Source organism: Myotis nattereri (genome assembly GCF_964212035.1).
Source record: "Myotis nattereri genome assembly, chromosome: 9".
Taxonomy (NCBI): Eukaryota; Metazoa; Chordata; class Mammalia; order Chiroptera; family Vespertilionidae; genus Myotis; species Myotis nattereri.
The window spans coordinates 44,034,685-44,052,145 of record NC_138084.1 but is presented as its reverse complement, the minus strand read 5'-3'; the positions used below and the strand labels follow the sequence as shown (position 1 = coordinate 44,052,145).

Sequence of the window (17,461 nt, the reverse complement as noted above, 5' to 3'; positions counted from 1 at the left end):
ACTATAAACAGGGTACAATTCATTTTTGCATAATATCAATAATCAGTTTTTAAATCTCACGTCTATACTCAACAAGTCAATGGCTTTTCCCTCTTGTTTACTTCCCTACTAAATTCAGGGAGGACAATTCTAAACTATTGAAAAAAATTGTCATGTGTCCACTGTTTCTGAGTATCATTCATTAATTCATCAAATGTTTATTGAGCTCCTGTGTGCTTACCACTTTGGGCATGTAAATAAAACACAAAAGGAGTTTACAATTAAATTAGGGAAGACTAAACAAGTTTGATCATAATATTGTTATTAATAGAATAGATAAAATATTGTATCTATAAAGCACCATCAATTATAAGATGAACCATAATTTTATGTATCACTAAGAAAAAGAGCTACCCATTAAAGTATGTAACACTTTATCACTTAGAATTCATTTTATATTTCTTGAAAGAGCTCTTTTGTACTTACATTGAATCATCATATATCACTTATGGGTATACATAAAAAGAAAAATGAGAGCAAAATAAAATACTTAAGGTATTCCTGACCAATTTCTTCATACTGTGAGTCCTACTCTGAATCATTCTGACTAATATAGTCCTCTCTGCTTCACAAGAACATTGGTGATGGAGTATTTCTTAAAACTAAACACCAGCTCATATCCAACTTTACCATTATGTAAAGAGTTATATTATTTTTATTCTCATTTAAGGAATATTGCTTAAGTCATTCTCACAACCATTCACTTATTTGTGGTTAAAAATACTCCACTTTTGGACCTGGCCAGGTAGCTCAGTTGGTTAGGGCATCATCCCGATACACCAAGGTTTGGGTTTGACCCCTGGTCAAGGCACATACAAGAAGCAACCAATGAATGCATAAATAAGTGGAACAACAAATCAGTGTTTCTCTCTCTCTCTTAACTCAATCAATGTTTTAAAAATTCATTTAAAAATGTTCCACTTTTGTCTCCAGAATTTTCTCCCAAGCTGCCAACAACTATTTTACAAGTTTTAATTCTGGTTTTGGTGTTCACTCATGCATTAGCAATGACAAACAAGTTAGGGCTGTTACCTGACCAACAGCAATTGTTAAGATCCTATTATTTTAAATATAAAAAGAAGTGATCTTAGAATTTGCAAAATTCAGTAAATAAGTTTCCATTTACAGCTTTACAATTTAAGCAATAATTCCATATATATATCATCTCTTTCTCCTCAAAAACAACTCTTTGAGGCCAGTATTACCCACATTTTAAGAATATAAAGTCAAGTTTGCACCAGTTAAATAGCATGTAGCAAAGTATGTTGATTTAAAACCTATCTATATATCTATATATATAAAAGCCCAGCAACTGAACAGCAGAATGACCAGAACGACTGGTCAACCAGTTGCTATGATGCGCACTGACCACCAGGGGGCAGACACTCAATGCAGGAGCTGCCCCCTGCTGGTCAGTGAACTCCCACAGTGGAAGCACAGCTCGGCTGACTGGGATGAGTGGCGCTCCCACAGCAGGCCGATCCCTGCAGGCCACACCCCCACCAATGCACGAATCCCTGCACCGGGCCTCTAGTATTCTATAAAAGACAATAGAAGTACAGAACTAATAGTATTGATATGGAGTTGGCCACCTATAGTCTCTGGACAAATCTAGCCACAATTTCAGCCTTCTGCTATGGCTTGGAATGACTGGACTTTCAACATAATTTCTTATTCAGTCTTCAAAATATATTGGCAGTACATGCTTAGGACTAGTTGTCAATACAGGTATTCCTCAGAGATACTGCGGGTTCTGTGCCAGACCACCACAATAAAGTGAGTACTGCAATAAAGTGAGTCATAATCTTTTTACTGGTGGAGAGTCCTGCCTTCAAGATCTTGCAAAAACCACAGTATCTGCCAAGTGCAATAAAGTGAAGTACAACAAAACGAGGTATATTTGTACTGCATTTTGAAGAACATCTAAGTGAGGTGTATAAGTGCACAACTCTTTTAATAGTGCTATGAATTAAAACTTTCTTCTCTAAATGAAAGTACTTCATATCATGAAGAAAAAAAGTTTTTCCTAACCAACCACAGGTGTTTTCTCAAATCTGAAAGCTAGTAACAGAACAAGGAGGGCTCATTAGGTTTAAAAAATCCAATTATCCAATTTTGGAGACCCTAAGAAGAAATATATTTGCTGGTAATAAGCCTAGCAACAATGGGGGAAATAGACATTTACTCAGAAGTGCTCAGGTCAAGGGGCTCAAACCTGGCACAAGTGGGAAAGGGTGGAGAGGAGGGGTCCCGTCCTATATAATGAAAACAGTAGGGAATCTGAAGCCAGAAGATCAGTCTCCCCGACTTGTTAACATCAGGACTTGAGGCAGCTGCTGTTAACTCTCTACATTCTTTCCCCAATTCCCAGTCTCTAATCCCTAACAGAATTCCAAATTGTTTCAGTAGGTAGTAGAGATATCTTGCTATCTTTCCTCCAGCCCGAGGAAATGAATCAGAATTAAACATCAATCAGTAATAGTAATCACATTCCATGCTGCCAGTGATTGGTCTCAGGAAGGACATGTGAACTAGTTCTAGACCAGGGGTTCTCAACCTTCCTGATGCCGCGACCCTTTAATACAGTTCCTCATGTTGTGGTGACCCCCAACCATACAATTATTTTCGTTGCTACTTCATAACTGTAATTTTGCTACTGTTATTAATCGTCATGTAAATATCTGATATGCAGGATGTATTTTCATTGTTACAAATTGAACATAATTAAAGCACAGTGATTAACCACAAAAACAATATGTAACTATATATGTGTTTTCCGATGGTCTTGGGCGACCCCTGTGAAAGGGTCGTTCGACCCCCAAAGGGGTCGCGACCCACAGGTTGAGAACCTCTGTTCTAGACTATGAGACTTAGGGAAAATGTGCTGGGAAGTTGAGAGAGAGAAGTTTATATAGGAAATGGCCTTTGCCCCTGTTCCTTCCTTTTTATTTGGAAAGACAGAATAAAGGTAAGGTGCAAATGGAGTTGCAGCAGCCATCCTGCAACCGTAAGGTGAAAACAAGAGACAGAAAAGCCAGTATTTCTAAGAATGGCAAAAGAAAGGATGCAAAAAGTCTGGGTACTGAATGATCAGTTGAATGACTAGATTAACTCTAGAACTTCCTATTAATAATAAATAAATGTTAACAGTAAATTATTTCACATGAGCCGAAGCCGGTTTGGCTCAGTGGATAGAGCGTTGGCCTGCGGACTGAAAGGTCCCAGGTTCGATTCCGGTCAGGGGCATGTACCTTGGTTGAGGGCACATCCCCAGTGGGGAGTGTGCTGGAGGCGGCTGGTCGATGTTTCTCTCTCATCGATGTTTCTAACTCTCTATCTCTCTCCTTTCCTCACTGTAAAAACTCAATAAAATATATTAAAAAAAAAAATTATTTCACATGAACACAATGTTGCTAATTTTAATTTAAGTTTTGTGTGTTTAATTGTTAATTAAACAGTAAATTTGTTGAGTTTTCTAATTATATAAGAGTAATATGAGGTTTACACATACAGAAGGCATTTTCCCTATATTTGGGATCTGAAATATTTTCCCTCAAAAGAAATTCATATATATGTCTTTAAGGAAGATTCAACATCATTAAAATGTTTACTCTAAGTTATTTTATATATTTAATATAGTCCCAATAAAAATAATATCAAGATTTTTTTCTGACACTAGTCTAGTTGGTTAGAAAGTTTATTTGTAAGAATAAATAAGAGGACCCAGGAAAATGTTAAAAATGAGGGAGAACCTACCTCTACCATGTACTAATACATATTAATGATGCCTAATTAAAAGTTTAGCAGTGGCACATAAAAAAAGGAAAAGAAACTTCATAAACCCAAATCTATGTGGAAATTTGGTATATAATAAAGATGTCATTTTAATCAGTAGAGAAATGCATTATTTTTTTTAGGTGAAATACATAATGGGAAAAGGACTTTTTAACAAAAGGTTTTAAAAATAACTGGACAGCCTGTGGATAAAGATAAAATTGGCTCTGTTCCTCACTTTGCACATCAAGATAAATATGAAATGGGTGCAAAAAAAGAAACCCTACTGGTCCTGAAAAAAACAAAACAAAAAACATATATGAATTATTTTATAACCTGGGAGAAGAAAATGTATTTCTATGATTCAAAATCCAGAATATGCATACATCTAAATAAAGTTAGTAAAATTGAAGGCAAAAGATTATGAAAAATAGTTAAAAGAGTAAGTAAGAAATTGGCAAAGAAACAGGCCCAACTTTAAAGTTAGAGATAGATGGGAAACTGGGAAAAGTGGTAAGATAAGAAAAAAGCAAGTGAGTAGAGGAAAAATAAAGGATGCTTTGAAATTGGTGGAAGTGAGACTTCATAAATCAGGACCCAGGAAAAAAACTAAATCCTAGAGTGCTTGCAAAGGAGAAAGATACACAACTCAATTTAAATACTGCCAAGATAACAACTCTGAATCCAAAAAAACCACAATGGGTCTCAAGAGCTAAGAAACCCATGTTCTAGATTAGCATGGCCCTTGCACAAGGATGACACACAAATTCATGAAGCGTTCCATATTTAAATAAAATAAAAAAAGAAAGAAACCCATGTTCTAGTCCTTAGCCGCCAGCCCCACCACCAAGCTTCTAGGACACCTCAGTAGGAAGAAGATGTGAGTTTCAGTTTGTCATTTATTAAGAAAAAACATTGTCCCCTGCTCCTTAGTTTACCTTACAAAATACAGAATTCTGAGCCTCAGTTTCCTCAGCTATACAGTGAAATGGTGAGATGAGATCATTTCAAGAGCTCTCTTCCAGCTTTATGATTGTAGGGGGCAATGGGTCTATATTATCACTAACGTTAGACTTGGAGGAGGCCTGCCTAGTTCCAATAAGAAAGAGGAAAGAAAACAAATAAAAATAAGCCACTTGACGACCACATAAAATTCACCAACATATGCTCTTCTCTTTACAATAGTATAAAGAAGCTTCTTTCTAAAGAATACTTTCCAGGCCCTAACCGGTTTGGCTCAGTGGATAGAGCGTCAGCCTAGGGACTAAAGCAGTGGCCCATAACAAAGAAACAGAATTTCCGGAGGATGAGGCCCAGAAATCAGGATTTTAAAAAGATTCCCAGGTGATTCTAATGTGCAGCCAAGGTTGAGAACCACTGGACTGAAGGGTCCCAGGTTCAACTCCGGTCAAGGGCATGTGCCTGGGTTGCCGGCACATCCCCAGTAGGAGATGTGCAGGAGGCAGCTGATACATGTTTCTCTCTCATCGATGTTTCTAACTCTCTATCCCTCTCCCTTCCTCCCTGTAAAAAATCAATAATTTTTTTTTTTTTTTAAAAAGAATACTTTCCAGGATAAGCAGTTAACCTAAATTAAGAAGACCAAACATCTATTTAAAGACTAAGTTACTAACAATTATACAATCTTCTAATCAGCAGATTTCCCCTTTATTTTCTCTTAGTATTTTCCTTCAGTTCTTCCTCTTCAGAGAACTTGATTTGACAAAGTGAGAAGATGAGTTCTAACTAAACTTATCTGAAACATGTATAGCTATTAAAAAGGTAATATTTTGGCACAGTTTTTAAATCAGAGTGCTGGTATACTGAAAGATCAAATTTTAGATGAAGATAGGCAACAACATAAGCTACACATCAACAATAAATGTTACATTACTTTTATACTCCAGGTAATTTTCCCAAAATAACCTGTTATGGGTCAATTTCCAAATCCTCCTCATTATTCATGGTGCAGTCCTACCTTTCTGTCTTCCAAAGCTAAAACAATTTTCTTAAACGTAGCCTTCTACCACCTCTTTCTGTTGTGCCTCCACTGGCCTATCTTCTCCTGTCAAGGTTCTCGCGTTTTTCTACTGTAGATCACCGTCAGGTCTCCCCTTCAATTCTGAATTTCCTTCCCTGGCTTTTCCAACCATTCTCACCAGCTCCTACTGCTTTAATTCACAGGATTTTCCTTGCTCGTCCTTGTTAGTTAGGGCCTGCTGTCACAGTCCACTCTCCCATCCTCATCTCCTTTTCATCCGTGTTGGTACATATCACTTCTTCACCGCCTGAGGGTTCTCTTCCCTGGTCCTCAATCCCAAGAATGTCTACCAAATCCATCTCGAGATTCCTGAACACGTACTCTGTCTGACTACCTTCTCCCCGAGTACCCTCCCAGCCCCTCTCCTCTGTGCAGTCATCCGTTTCCAAAATCTTGTCTGACGCTACCAACACCCCTCCGAACCAACTTGCCCATTCAACTCTGCCTGCTTTTCAGCAGCTAGCCCTGTCTGTCCCCTTCGGCTCATTACGCTCCCTCCTACACCGCCTCCGCATCCCCCCGAAACCTGGCCCGAGCCACTCGGCAGCCTACAATGCCGCGTCTCTCTCCGCAACGCCGCTCCCTTCTCCCCGGGAAATGGTCTCCCTGAAACATTTTAAGTAGCTACTTTCCATGCTCCATTAACTCTGTCTTTTTTCAAACCAGCACACGGCTTCCATCAGACCTGTTCGCCAGGCAAAAGCTCGCTGCCCGCATCTTCCTCCTGAAGCTTCCCGTGCTCTCAACTAAAGCCCGCTCCTCGTCCTTTCCCCATGTCTAGAGCCCACGGTCGCTCCTGGAACCCCCTCGGGGCCCTCCCTTCTCATCGCATCCCGCTCACCCTCCACAGTCCTCTTGGCTGTGGGATCCATCTTTCCTCGGGCCTCTCCCCGCAGCTTTCCCCTTTCTCCCAACTCCCCGAGTCTGCCTCCGACACCTCCGAGACCCTCTCTAGAACCCAAAACTGCTCCCTCCTTCCTTTCTTTCTCTAGCCCTGCTTCCGAGGTTCTCCGGTTCTCAGAGCTTTTCTAACATCCAGCTCTCACCGTCTTTCTCCTCCTCCTAAATCTTTCCCAAGTTGCTTCCCCCGACTCCCAACTTTTCTCTCAGTCATTCCCCATTTCCCTCCGCCCTCCCTGGCAGCTTCAAACCCACCTCTGCCATCGCTGGACTCCCTTTTTTTCAAACCTCCTCCATCCCTTCCTCTGTAGGTGCTTCCTACGTCTCTCTGCCTTATTCCTTTCTCCCTTCAAGCCTATCTGTCCTCCAATTTCCATCACCTTGGCGCCTGCCGGAGAGCCCACACCTGGCTTCCGCTCCACCTACACGTCTCCAGGCCGCCGCCACCATTCTCTCCGCTCCTTAGCCTCCCTTGCCGTGCAGCTCCAAACGCCCAGGGACACCATTCTCCAAGGGCCAAGGCCTGGCCTCTAAGAAGAAGGGGTCCGGGTTACGTACCCCATTCGCATCTTGGCTCCGCTCTGATTGCCTCCGTTGCCGGGTAGAGGGGGGCGAGAGGGCAGGCGGCCGAGGTGCATGCTCTTCTCGAGGGCGGACATGAAGGGGAGGCCGCAGTCACACAGGAGCCAAAGCTTAGTCCCAGGCGAGGTGCGGCCCAGCTGGTCCCAGCTCGCCCCTGTAGCTGCTCCCAGTCGCCTCTGGACAGCACCCAGCCAGCCGCAGCACCACCCACAGACCACCGGCGCCGTAAACTCCACCCACTCTCTTCAGGCGGTTTCAACGGAAGTGCGCAACAGGAAACTTCACAAAGGAAGCCGGGTAACGGAGTCTGCGGACCCTTCAGACCCCTAGCGGAGAACTCCACGGAACCGCGCCGGAAAGAGAAGCGCCCCTGGTGGCAATGCACTCTGGGCAATGGAGTCCTCAAAGGATGTATCCCTTTGCGCCTGCGCAGCTGGAGGCGACCGCGTCCAACCCCGCAGAGGTAGAGTAGCAAAGCATCGTGGGTGTTGCAGTCTATTGGCGGTACGGAGTCTTGGCGCCTTCCCTTCTCACCGCTTCCCCGACTGTTAGAGGAAGAGCGGCTGCTTTGTGCCTCCCAGGCTGCCCAGCGGCGCCGTTGCCGGGGAACGCAGGCGCGATGGGAAGGGATGGCGGGAGGCTACGGCTTAGCCTTAGGTGCTGGCGCCGGAGTTGAGTTGGCGAAGGAAAGTTCGGCCTCGTCATGAAACAACGGAAAGGCCAGGGGCCTGGGGGCGGCCGTGGCCGCAAGAAAGGAGGTAACCTGAGCGGCCGAAGGTGGAGGAAAGCGTAATAGGGTGGAGTTAGGGAAGCAGGGTGTAAGGTGTTCTAGGGAGACCCCCCCCACACCTGCCTGTAAAAAAAAAAAAAAAAAAAAAAAAAAAAGGTGGGGGGAGAATAACCAGGGAATCAGGTTTAAAAAGAGGGCAGTTGGCTCTCCAACGAATGGAAAGGAAATAGGAGCTGGAGTGGGGTGGGGACGGCAAACTGGGCAAATAAGTGGGGCGAAGTGAGAGCTAAAGGGTACAGGGAGGACGCTTCTACAGTCTACAGATTTTTTTCTTTTACTTTTTAGAAATTGAGATATAATTGACGTAACATTCTGTTAGTCTCCGGCAACTTTCACATGTATAATACACTGTTACCTGCAGTCACCGCGGCCTGCGTTACATCCCCATGACTTGGGCGGGCTTTTAATAACCGCGGTAGACGTGTGTTGATATACCTTTGGAGGTCCATATAGGACGGAAGAAGCATAAGTTGGGGAGGGGAGTATGTCAGTAATCCCAGTAGGCAAGGGCCATTGCTTTATACGTCACGGAGTCCTCAAGAAGTAGCACAAAATAGGACTCAGTAAATATTCGATGAATGAGGGAAGCATGAGGGGCTTCGGGCGGGAGTGAGGAAGGACAGTTGTGGGGAGAGAGGAAGGAGTGGGCGTTACACGGGTGGTAGGTAGGGTGGGAGTGGGGACGAGGGCAGGAGGCTCTCTGAAGGATTTGAGATGATGGAAGAGTGTGTAGGTAGCAAGAGGTTATCATCAGGTTAGTGTCCTCGGGGAGACACAAGCCCGCCAGGAGAGTAGGAAAATGTTAGCTGCAGTGAGAAGTCACCCTAAGAGCCCAGGGCAGATCAGGAAACTGGAAATTGAATCTCTACACACAGGGCTGCCTCAAAAACAAAACAAAAAAAATTAGGTGACTGCCTTTTTACATTACGTGCAAGGAGATGATAGAAATAGTGATCATGCCCTAACCGGTTTGGCTCAGTAGATAGAGCGTCGGCCTGCGGACTCAAGGGTCCCAGGTTCCATTCCGGTCAAGGGCATGTACCTTGGCTGTGGGCACATCCCCAGTAGGGAGTGTGCAGGAGGCAGCTGATCAATGTTTCTCACTCTCTATCCCTCTCCCTTCCTCTCTGTAAAAAAAAATCAATAAAGTATATTTTTTAAAAAAAAGAAATAGTGGCCGAAACCGGTTTGGCTCAGTGGATAGAGCATCAGCCTGCGGACTGAGGGGTCCCAGGTTCGATTCCGGTCAAGGGCATGTACCTTGGTTGCGGGCACATCCCCAGTAGGAGATGTGCAGGAGGCAGCTGATCGATGTTTCTCTCATCGATGTTTCTAACTCTCTATCTCTCTCCCTTCCTCTCTGTAAAAAATCAATAAAATATATTAAAAAAAAAAAAAAAAGAAAAGAAATAGTGATCATACATTAGGGGTGAGGACGGAAGCTGCAGGCTGGAAATGACTCTTACCCAACCGTGTACAGATATTTAAACAGTTTTGAGGCAGTGCCTTTCCCCCCAGGAATGATGAAGCATGGAAGTGGCCAGTTTTGCTGCTCCCTGTGTCAAACCAGTCAAGTTTATTTGGTTGATAGGAAAATCAAAGTAGACCTAGCACAAGAATGCCCTACACGCTGTACCATATACATATGTAGTAATGCTCATATATACACCTGTGTATGACTTTTATATTGAAACTAGTTATCCATAAAGATTATGGTGGATTTTTTTCTTTTCTATAGAGAAAAGAGAAGGTGTTCATTTCAGAAATCCAAAGAGGCATTTATATAGATATCTCATCTGAGAGGCTCCAGTGTATTTTCTTGTGAGGCCTACCCACTCCCCAAGGGAAAAGTCAGAGGAATAGAAAAGTGTGTGTGATGTAGGAATGGTTTCTTATATCTGAGTCTCGGTTAGAAACATTAAAGGAGAGTTTTATAGAAAGCTATGATTAATTGCCTCATTTACATTTTGTTATTTGTCTGAAAGCCAGTAAATATTACAAACCGAACTTTGTGCCAAAAAAATAGTGTAGAATCTGAAGAATATAACCCCTGTACTCATTAACTGTATGATATTGGACAGGAAAGTAAACATAGACAATTTAAGGTGATCTTCATTAAGAATTGTGGACTTTGCAATAATCAAATCAACAGTACTTGGAAGAACATTTTCAATTAGTGAGATTTGCATGTCTTAACTTAGTATGTTCTTATAATAACCTGAATCAAACCCTAAATACTAATTTGTTACCAGGATGACTTAAGGGGCCCAAATAGGCTATTCTGTGGTCTGGTTTGTTAGTTACTTCTCCTTTATTAGGATAGATAGGATAAGCCTGCTCTCAGTTTTTGTGTATGTTTACTCAAAAAGCAGATTATATATTTTCTGTATTTAGTCTAAATTTTGACTTGTTATTCTTGAATTCCTCCACAGGTTTGAGTGACATTCCTCCATCAACAAGCCTACCACCTCTAGTTGAAGGCCAGCTACGCTGCTTTCTGAAACTTACTGTTAGTAAAGTCATATGGAAGATTGCAAAGCCTCCCTCTTGTGTACTTGTCCGAGTGAGATGGTGGGGAGAAACATCAGATGGAACCCTCTTTTGTCCCACGGACACATTGCAGACTGAACCAAAAGCTGTGAGAACAACTACACGTTATGCTATTCGCTGTGGTCCAAAGCAATTTACCTCTTATCTAACAGGTATGCTTTTGTCTTATCATTTCACCTATAGACCTAACTAGAGGCCCAATGCATGAAGATTCGTGCAAGAATAGGCCTTCCTTCCCTGGCTGCTGGCACCGCCTTCGCTCCAGCCCAGAGCCGCTTTTTGGCCTTTGCTCCGGCCTGGAGCCGCCTTCTGCCTTCGTACTGCCCAGAGGCCCGGAGTGGCTGGGGTGGGGCAGAATGCCTGCGCCGTCACAAGGGTACCGGTCTGGCCACCATCATCTTTGTCGCGTCAATTTGCATATTCCCTCCTTATTGGTTGTGGGCACCGCCATCTTTTGTCTCGAAGTGATGGTCAATTTGCATATTCCATCTTTATTAGATAGGATAAGCATGTAGTAATGTTGTTAGCAATAGGCGTTACTATGTACCTAGTATCTATGGCATTGTTAATTTTTGAGGACTCAAAAAGGTATTATACTGGCCATCGTTATTGAGAGTATACTATGCGCCAGCAATTGATTCATGTTATTTCTAATTCTTAATAACCCTGCAAGATAGATATTTTATCTCTTTTATAGATGATGAAACTGAGGTTCAGAGATTAAATCAATACTCTCTAAGGTTACATAGTTGATGATGGCAAAACTAGGATTTGAACCCACTTCTGTCTGACACCAAACTTTTCACCAAATCATGCTTCTTTGAGTAATAAATATAGTCTTTGCTCTGGGACTTACATTATGCTCAAAGAAAAAAGATATAGACATGAAATTTACTAACATTATAAGAGAATACATACTAATTGCCAAATGAATGGTTTAGTGAATTAGTACTACAGGTTTTTAAATAGAGAAGGATCCCTCTATAAGAATCCAGAAGCCCAAATTTCTTCATTTCTTTTCGAGGAAAATATTCTAAATGTACTGTATTATTTTTCAATATTTAGGTCGGACTTTCACATAAACACATTTTTGGATCATGAGGTTATTTATCAAATCAATCCAGTGTAAGTCAGTAAAAATAAAGCATTTATCATGTAAACATTGTTGGGCTAAGAATACTGGAGAGCCAAAGATGAATTAAAGATTAAAGATTTAATTAAAGATCTGTCCTTAAGAAGCTTACATTCTATCTTGAAAACATCAAATGTAAAGAACAATAAAAATTCAGTAATTCAGAAAATATATATTGAATATTTAGCATGTGCTACACATTGTGCTAGGCACTATGGGATTACAAATGTGAATAAAAGTGTAATCAGAATAGTATCTAATTCTAACTAAATTCACAGAGTTTAGTTATAATAGTAGGAAGAAAGTGTTAAGTGCTATTAAAGGATACCCATAGATACTCATGTACTATAGACCTAAAACTTAAGTTAGCAGGTGGTATTTTTATATAATTTTAACAAATGAAGAGTGATTAGAAATTCTTCAGTAAGAAAGAAAATATCTGTTAATATGATAATTAACAGGTCAGAGACTTATTTGAGCATCCTATGGTAAAATAAAGAATGCATTAGCCAGTTTGGCTCAGTGGATAGAGCATTGTTCTGTGGACTGAAGGGTCGCAGATTCGATTCCAGTCAAGGGCACATACCTAGGTTGCAGGCTCAATCCTTGGCCCTGGTCCGGGCTCATAGGGGAGGCAACCAATCAATATGTCTCTCTCACCTCAATGTTTCTCTCTCTCTGTCTCTCCCCCTCCCTTCCACTCTCTCTAAAAATCAATGGAAAAATATCCTCAGGTGAGGATTAACAACAATGAAAAAAGAATGCATTAGGCCGAAACCGGTTTGGCTCAGTGGATAGAGCGTCGGCCTGCAGACTGAAAGGTCCCAGGTTCGATTCCGGCCAAGGGCATGTACCTGGGTTGCGGGCATATCCCCAGTAGGAGATGTGCAGGAGGCAGCTGATCGATGTATCTCTCTCATCGATGTTTCTAACTCTCTATCTCTCTCCCTTCCTCTCTGTAAAAAATCAATAAAATATATTTTTAAAAAAAGAATTAAAAAAAAAGAAAAAAAAAAAAGAATGCATTAGACTTGGCATCTGAACATTAGGTTGTTATCGGCTGTGGGATTTTGGGAAAGCCCCTTCCCATTTTTGACCCCTTTTTTCCTCATCTGTGAAATGGGATCAAATGGCTGCCCTTTCTATGAAAAAGCATTGAATGAGAAGAGCATGGGTTTTGAAGTCAGACAGTCTTGAATTTGAATTCTGGCTTTAGGATTGGATGCTAGGTGATGCTGGAAGGTTCCTTAAGATCTTGGAGCCTTGGTTTCTTATTAGTTATATGGGGATAATAGCACTTACCTAGAAGAAATTGTTGTGAAGATTAAACAAAAAAATTTTGTGTCATTACTGCTCCAGTACCTGGCACATATGAGTGTGTGTGAGTCTTATAAAAATATAATGTCTTAAGTACAGCATAGGGAACCTATAATAATAAAAACGTAATATGCTACTTAGACCGGACATCCTTCCAAACGAAGTCGGTGCCAGAGGGAAGCCCGGGCCCCGGGTGCCAGGGGAAGGAAGGCCTACTCTTGCACGATTTTCGTGCGTCGGGCCTCTAGTATAGTCAATAACATTGTAATAACTATGTACAGTGCCAGGTGGCTAGGTGAAATATTGGGGGTTCCACTTTGTAAAGAATATAATTGTCTAACCACTATCTATGCAGTACACCTGAAACTCATAAAAAATAACATTGAATATAAACTGCAATTGAGAAATAGATTTTTTTGAAAAAATACCCTACCAACAAATACCAAGAGGGTTAAAGAGGGAGAGAGAATCTGAGTAGAAATCCAAAGAGAGAGAGAGAGAGAGAGAATATGAATCTGAGTAGAAATTCAAAACCGCAGGAAATTTGTATTTTCTAGTCACTCTGGCTATTCTTCTTTATTTACTCCTCCAGCAAACTAGCTGCTGGAAAAAATAAAAATGAATACAGGTTTAATTTTTTTAAAAGTGTGTGTGTATTGTATGCATACATATATGAAGTCTTGGGCACTGTGGAGGATACAGAGATTTTATTTTGGGGAGGGGGGAATACAGAGATTTTATATGTAGCCTCTAATCAAAAGGAACTTAAAGATTTGTTGAAATAAACAAAACTGACATATATGAAACAAAAGTGAGCAGTACCAAATAGTGTGCAATTAAATACTTGATTATCTGGTGCATACAATGAGTACTATATGAATATTCCAAGAAATTAATAAGGGCTAAACTATCATAAGCTACTAGGAAACCAGAATTCTACTTCTGTTCTACACCAACTTGCTGCTAGACTTTGAGCAAACCATTTCATCTTCCTGGGTCTTAATTTTCCCATTAATAAATTGAAGGGGTTAACTTCCAAATGGGTCAATACCCAAATTTTATTATTCTAATTAGGAAAGAAGCCTTGGAGAAGGTTGCATTTGAATAGGAGACACATGAGATAAACCTTGTAAGTGATGGCCCAACTGTAAACACGAGTATATGTGTATTAGAAAATGAAGCCCTGGCCGGTTGCTCAGTGGTTAGAACATTGGCCCATGTACCGAAGTGTCTGGGTTCAATTCTCAGTCAAGGGCGGGTACCTGCATTGCAGGCCCGATTCTGGCTTGGGCACGTGCAGGAGGCAACCAATTGATGTGTCTCTCTCACACCGATGTCTCTCTGTCTCTCTGTCTCTCTGTCTCTCTCTCTCTCTCTCTCTCTCTCTCTCCCCGCCTCCCCCCTCCCTCTCTTCCACTCTCTAAAAATCATTGGAAAAAATATCCTCAGGTGAGGATTAACCAAAAAAATAAAAGGATCTTACATTAAAGCACTTTTAAGAAATAAAAAAGTCTTTTTTTAAAAAAAAGAAAATGAAGACACAACATTGGTTTACATGAGTATGTGCTCTAACTGAAAACTTGGAGAAAGTATAACTCTTTTTTTTTAATATATATTTTTATTGCTTTCAGAGAGGAAGGGAGAGAGAGAGAGAGAGAGAGAGAGAGAGAGAGAGAGAGAGAGAAGGGAGAGAAACATCAATGTTGAGAGAGAATCATTGATTGGCTGCCTCCTACATGCCCCACACTGGGGATCGAGCCTGCAACCCAGGCATGTGCCCTTGACCAGAATCGAACCTGGGACTCTTCAGTCCATAGGCTGACACTCTATCCACCGAGCCAAACCAGCTAGGGCTATAACTATTTCTTAAGATGTGTGATATTATTTTATGTACTCCTTTGTATGATAGCTCATTTAAAAGAAAATAAGGTTCATAAACTAAACCAATGAATATATTGTCTCATATTAGCATAAAGCATGAATAGATCCATGTTGGAAAGAGGAAGGCAGTAAAATGGAGATTATACGAATTCCTCAGATAAAAATAATATAAAGGAACAAATGAAAATGTATAGCATTTTATAATTCAAGTCCATCATCTTATTTGATGTTTAAAATGACCCTGTGATGTAGGTAGGATTATTTGTTTTATTCATTTCTTTTTCTTTTCTTTTTTGTTAATCTTCACCCAAGAATATTTTTTCCATTGATTTTTAGAGAGTAGAAGGGAGGGAGAGAGAGAGAGAAATAAACATCATGTGAGAGAGAGACATTGACTGGTTGCCTCCCTCATGCGCCCAACTGGGGCCGGGGATCAAGCCTACAACCAAGGTATGTGTCCTTGACCGGAACCACCACCCTCCAGTCTGTGAGCTGGTGCTCTCAAGGGAGGGGTGGGGAACCTTTTTTCTGCCAAGGGCCATTTGGGTATTTATAACATCATTCTAGAGCCATACTTATCAGCTTAAAAATTAGCCTGCTATATTTGGCCAAACATTTAATAACTCATCCCTAATGCCTTGGAAGGGCCTGACCAAATGATTTCTCAGGCCTTAAATGGCCTGCAGGCCAGATATTCCCCACCCCCTGCTCTAACCATTGAGCAAACTAGCTAGGGTTATTTTACTCTTTTTTCTAAAAAATATATTTTTATTGATTTCAGAGAGGAATGGAGAGGGAAAGAGAAACATCAGTGATGAATCATTGATCGGCCGCCTTCTACATGCCCCCACTGGGGATCAAGCCTGCAACCCAGGCATGTGCCTTTGATGGGAATCAAACCCAGGACCCTTCAATCCGCAGGTGGATGCTCTATCCACTGAGCCAAACCAGCTAGGGCTACTCATTTCTTTATATCTATCTTATTCTGAGCAGAGGCATTTTGTTTTTGTTTCTGTTTTTGTTTTTAATTAGGGTTGGTATAAGGGTGACCTTGAGTAAGTCCCACTTCTAACTCTGAAACTCAAATTCATCACCTAGAAAGTGAGGCTAATACCCATTGTAATTATACGAGGCCTCACAATATGCATTCTAATACACTTCCAGTGTCTTTCTCTCATTCCTCCTACTGTATTTTCACATTCTTTAACAAAAGTTCTTAAAGATTTAAAATGTAAAGGTCACCCTTACATCAACCCTAATTTCAGCGATGTCCTGAATCCAAGATCATTAATGTTTCTGTTGTGCCATAATGCCTCAGGAAATAGAGGGATTAGCAGTGGTTCTCAACCTTCTGGCCCTTTAAATACAATTCCTCATGTTGTGACCCAACCATAAAATTATTTTCGTTGCTACTTCATAACTGTAATGTTACTACTGTTATGAATCGTAATGTAAATATCTGATATGCAGGGTGGTCTTAGGCAACCCCTGTGAAAGGGTCGTTCGACCGCCAAAGGGGTTGAGACTCACAGGTTGAGAACCGCTGGATTATAGGATTCTGAGATATGTCTCATACTCTTTTCTGACATCTTTCCTCCCTTATTCTTGATCTCTTTATGGGAAATCACAGCCCTGAAAATGTTTCAAGCATGTGAAGATTAGAGTAGAAATTGAAAATTGCAATAATTCACTGAGTCTCATCACTTGATTTTTGCCTCTCTTTAATCAGATAGGATTGAGTTAGTTGCTCTGTGGAAGACAATGTGGGTGGTAAGAAAGCTGAACAATAAGGATTCTAATTTCACAGAATGTCTTATATACCTTAATCCCCCTTTTCTATGTCTGAACCTTTCCTGCATATGGGGTCTCTGATTCTCTCATGTATGTGGGGCTCCCATACATGTGTAAATATTAAATTTGGTTATTTTCTCTTGCTAAAAAATATAAAAATAATAATATAAATAATTCCACAGCAGAAGTGAAGCATAGAAGTCAGAAGTCTATTAAGAATTAACTTTTTTCTCCCTAGAAGTGATGAATAATGAAGCAGCATGGTGTAGTGTACTTTATATGTAGATCAAACTGAGTGTTAGTGCATGTTTGTGACTTACAGGTAGGTGAATTTAGGAGTGTTCATGACTTCTGTGAGCCTGTGTTATTCTCAAATGGGGATAGAAGTCCTGTATCATAAGTTGTTAAGAGAATTAATGAGACATGGAATAGCCTGGCTGTTAGTAAATAACAAAAAAATATTTGTACACTTCCCTTATTCTGCATATGCACATCATTTTATAGTCTTCAAAGTACTTTTACATTTATTAGCTCATGATTTGCAGATAACTTCCATAGGAAGGTAAGACAGGGAATGTGCTATGATAGGTAATTTGCTTAAAGACCTATAACAGTCATTAAGGATCTACCATGTGAGAGGACCCTGTGCTATGTTTTACTTGCA

General features: G+C 41.0%; 2 protein-coding genes across 7 annotated transcripts in view; one reads left to right on the top strand and one right to left on the bottom strand.

Annotated features, from left to right (window-relative positions):
• PPME1 (protein phosphatase methylesterase 1) overlaps nt 1-7,581 on the bottom strand; it is a 93,549-nt gene extending 85,968 nt beyond the window's left edge. For 5 of the 6 annotated variants that reach the window (XM_081098726.1, XM_081098725.1, XM_081098723.1 and 2 more), the window contains exon 1: nt 7,313-7,581. In XM_081098726.1, coding sequence (XP_080954852.1) covers nt 7,313-7,413 — 101 coding nt within the window. In that variant the 5' untranslated portion in view covers nt 7,414-7,581. Of the gene's footprint in view, nt 1-7,134 lie in introns of all 6 variants that reach the window. The other variant, XM_081098728.1, reaches the window with a different exon arrangement.
• Nucleotides 7,582-7,828: 247 nt separating this feature from the next.
• C2CD3 (C2 domain containing 3 centriole elongation regulator) overlaps nt 7,829-17,461 on the top strand; it is a 115,456-nt gene continuing 105,823 nt past the window's right edge. The window contains exons 1-2 of the mRNA XM_081098720.1: nt 7,829-8,094; nt 10,559-10,828. Coding sequence (XP_080954846.1) covers nt 8,040-8,094; nt 10,559-10,828 — 325 coding nt within the window. The 5' untranslated portion in view covers nt 7,829-8,039. The remainder of the gene's footprint in view (nt 8,095-10,558; nt 10,829-17,461) is intronic.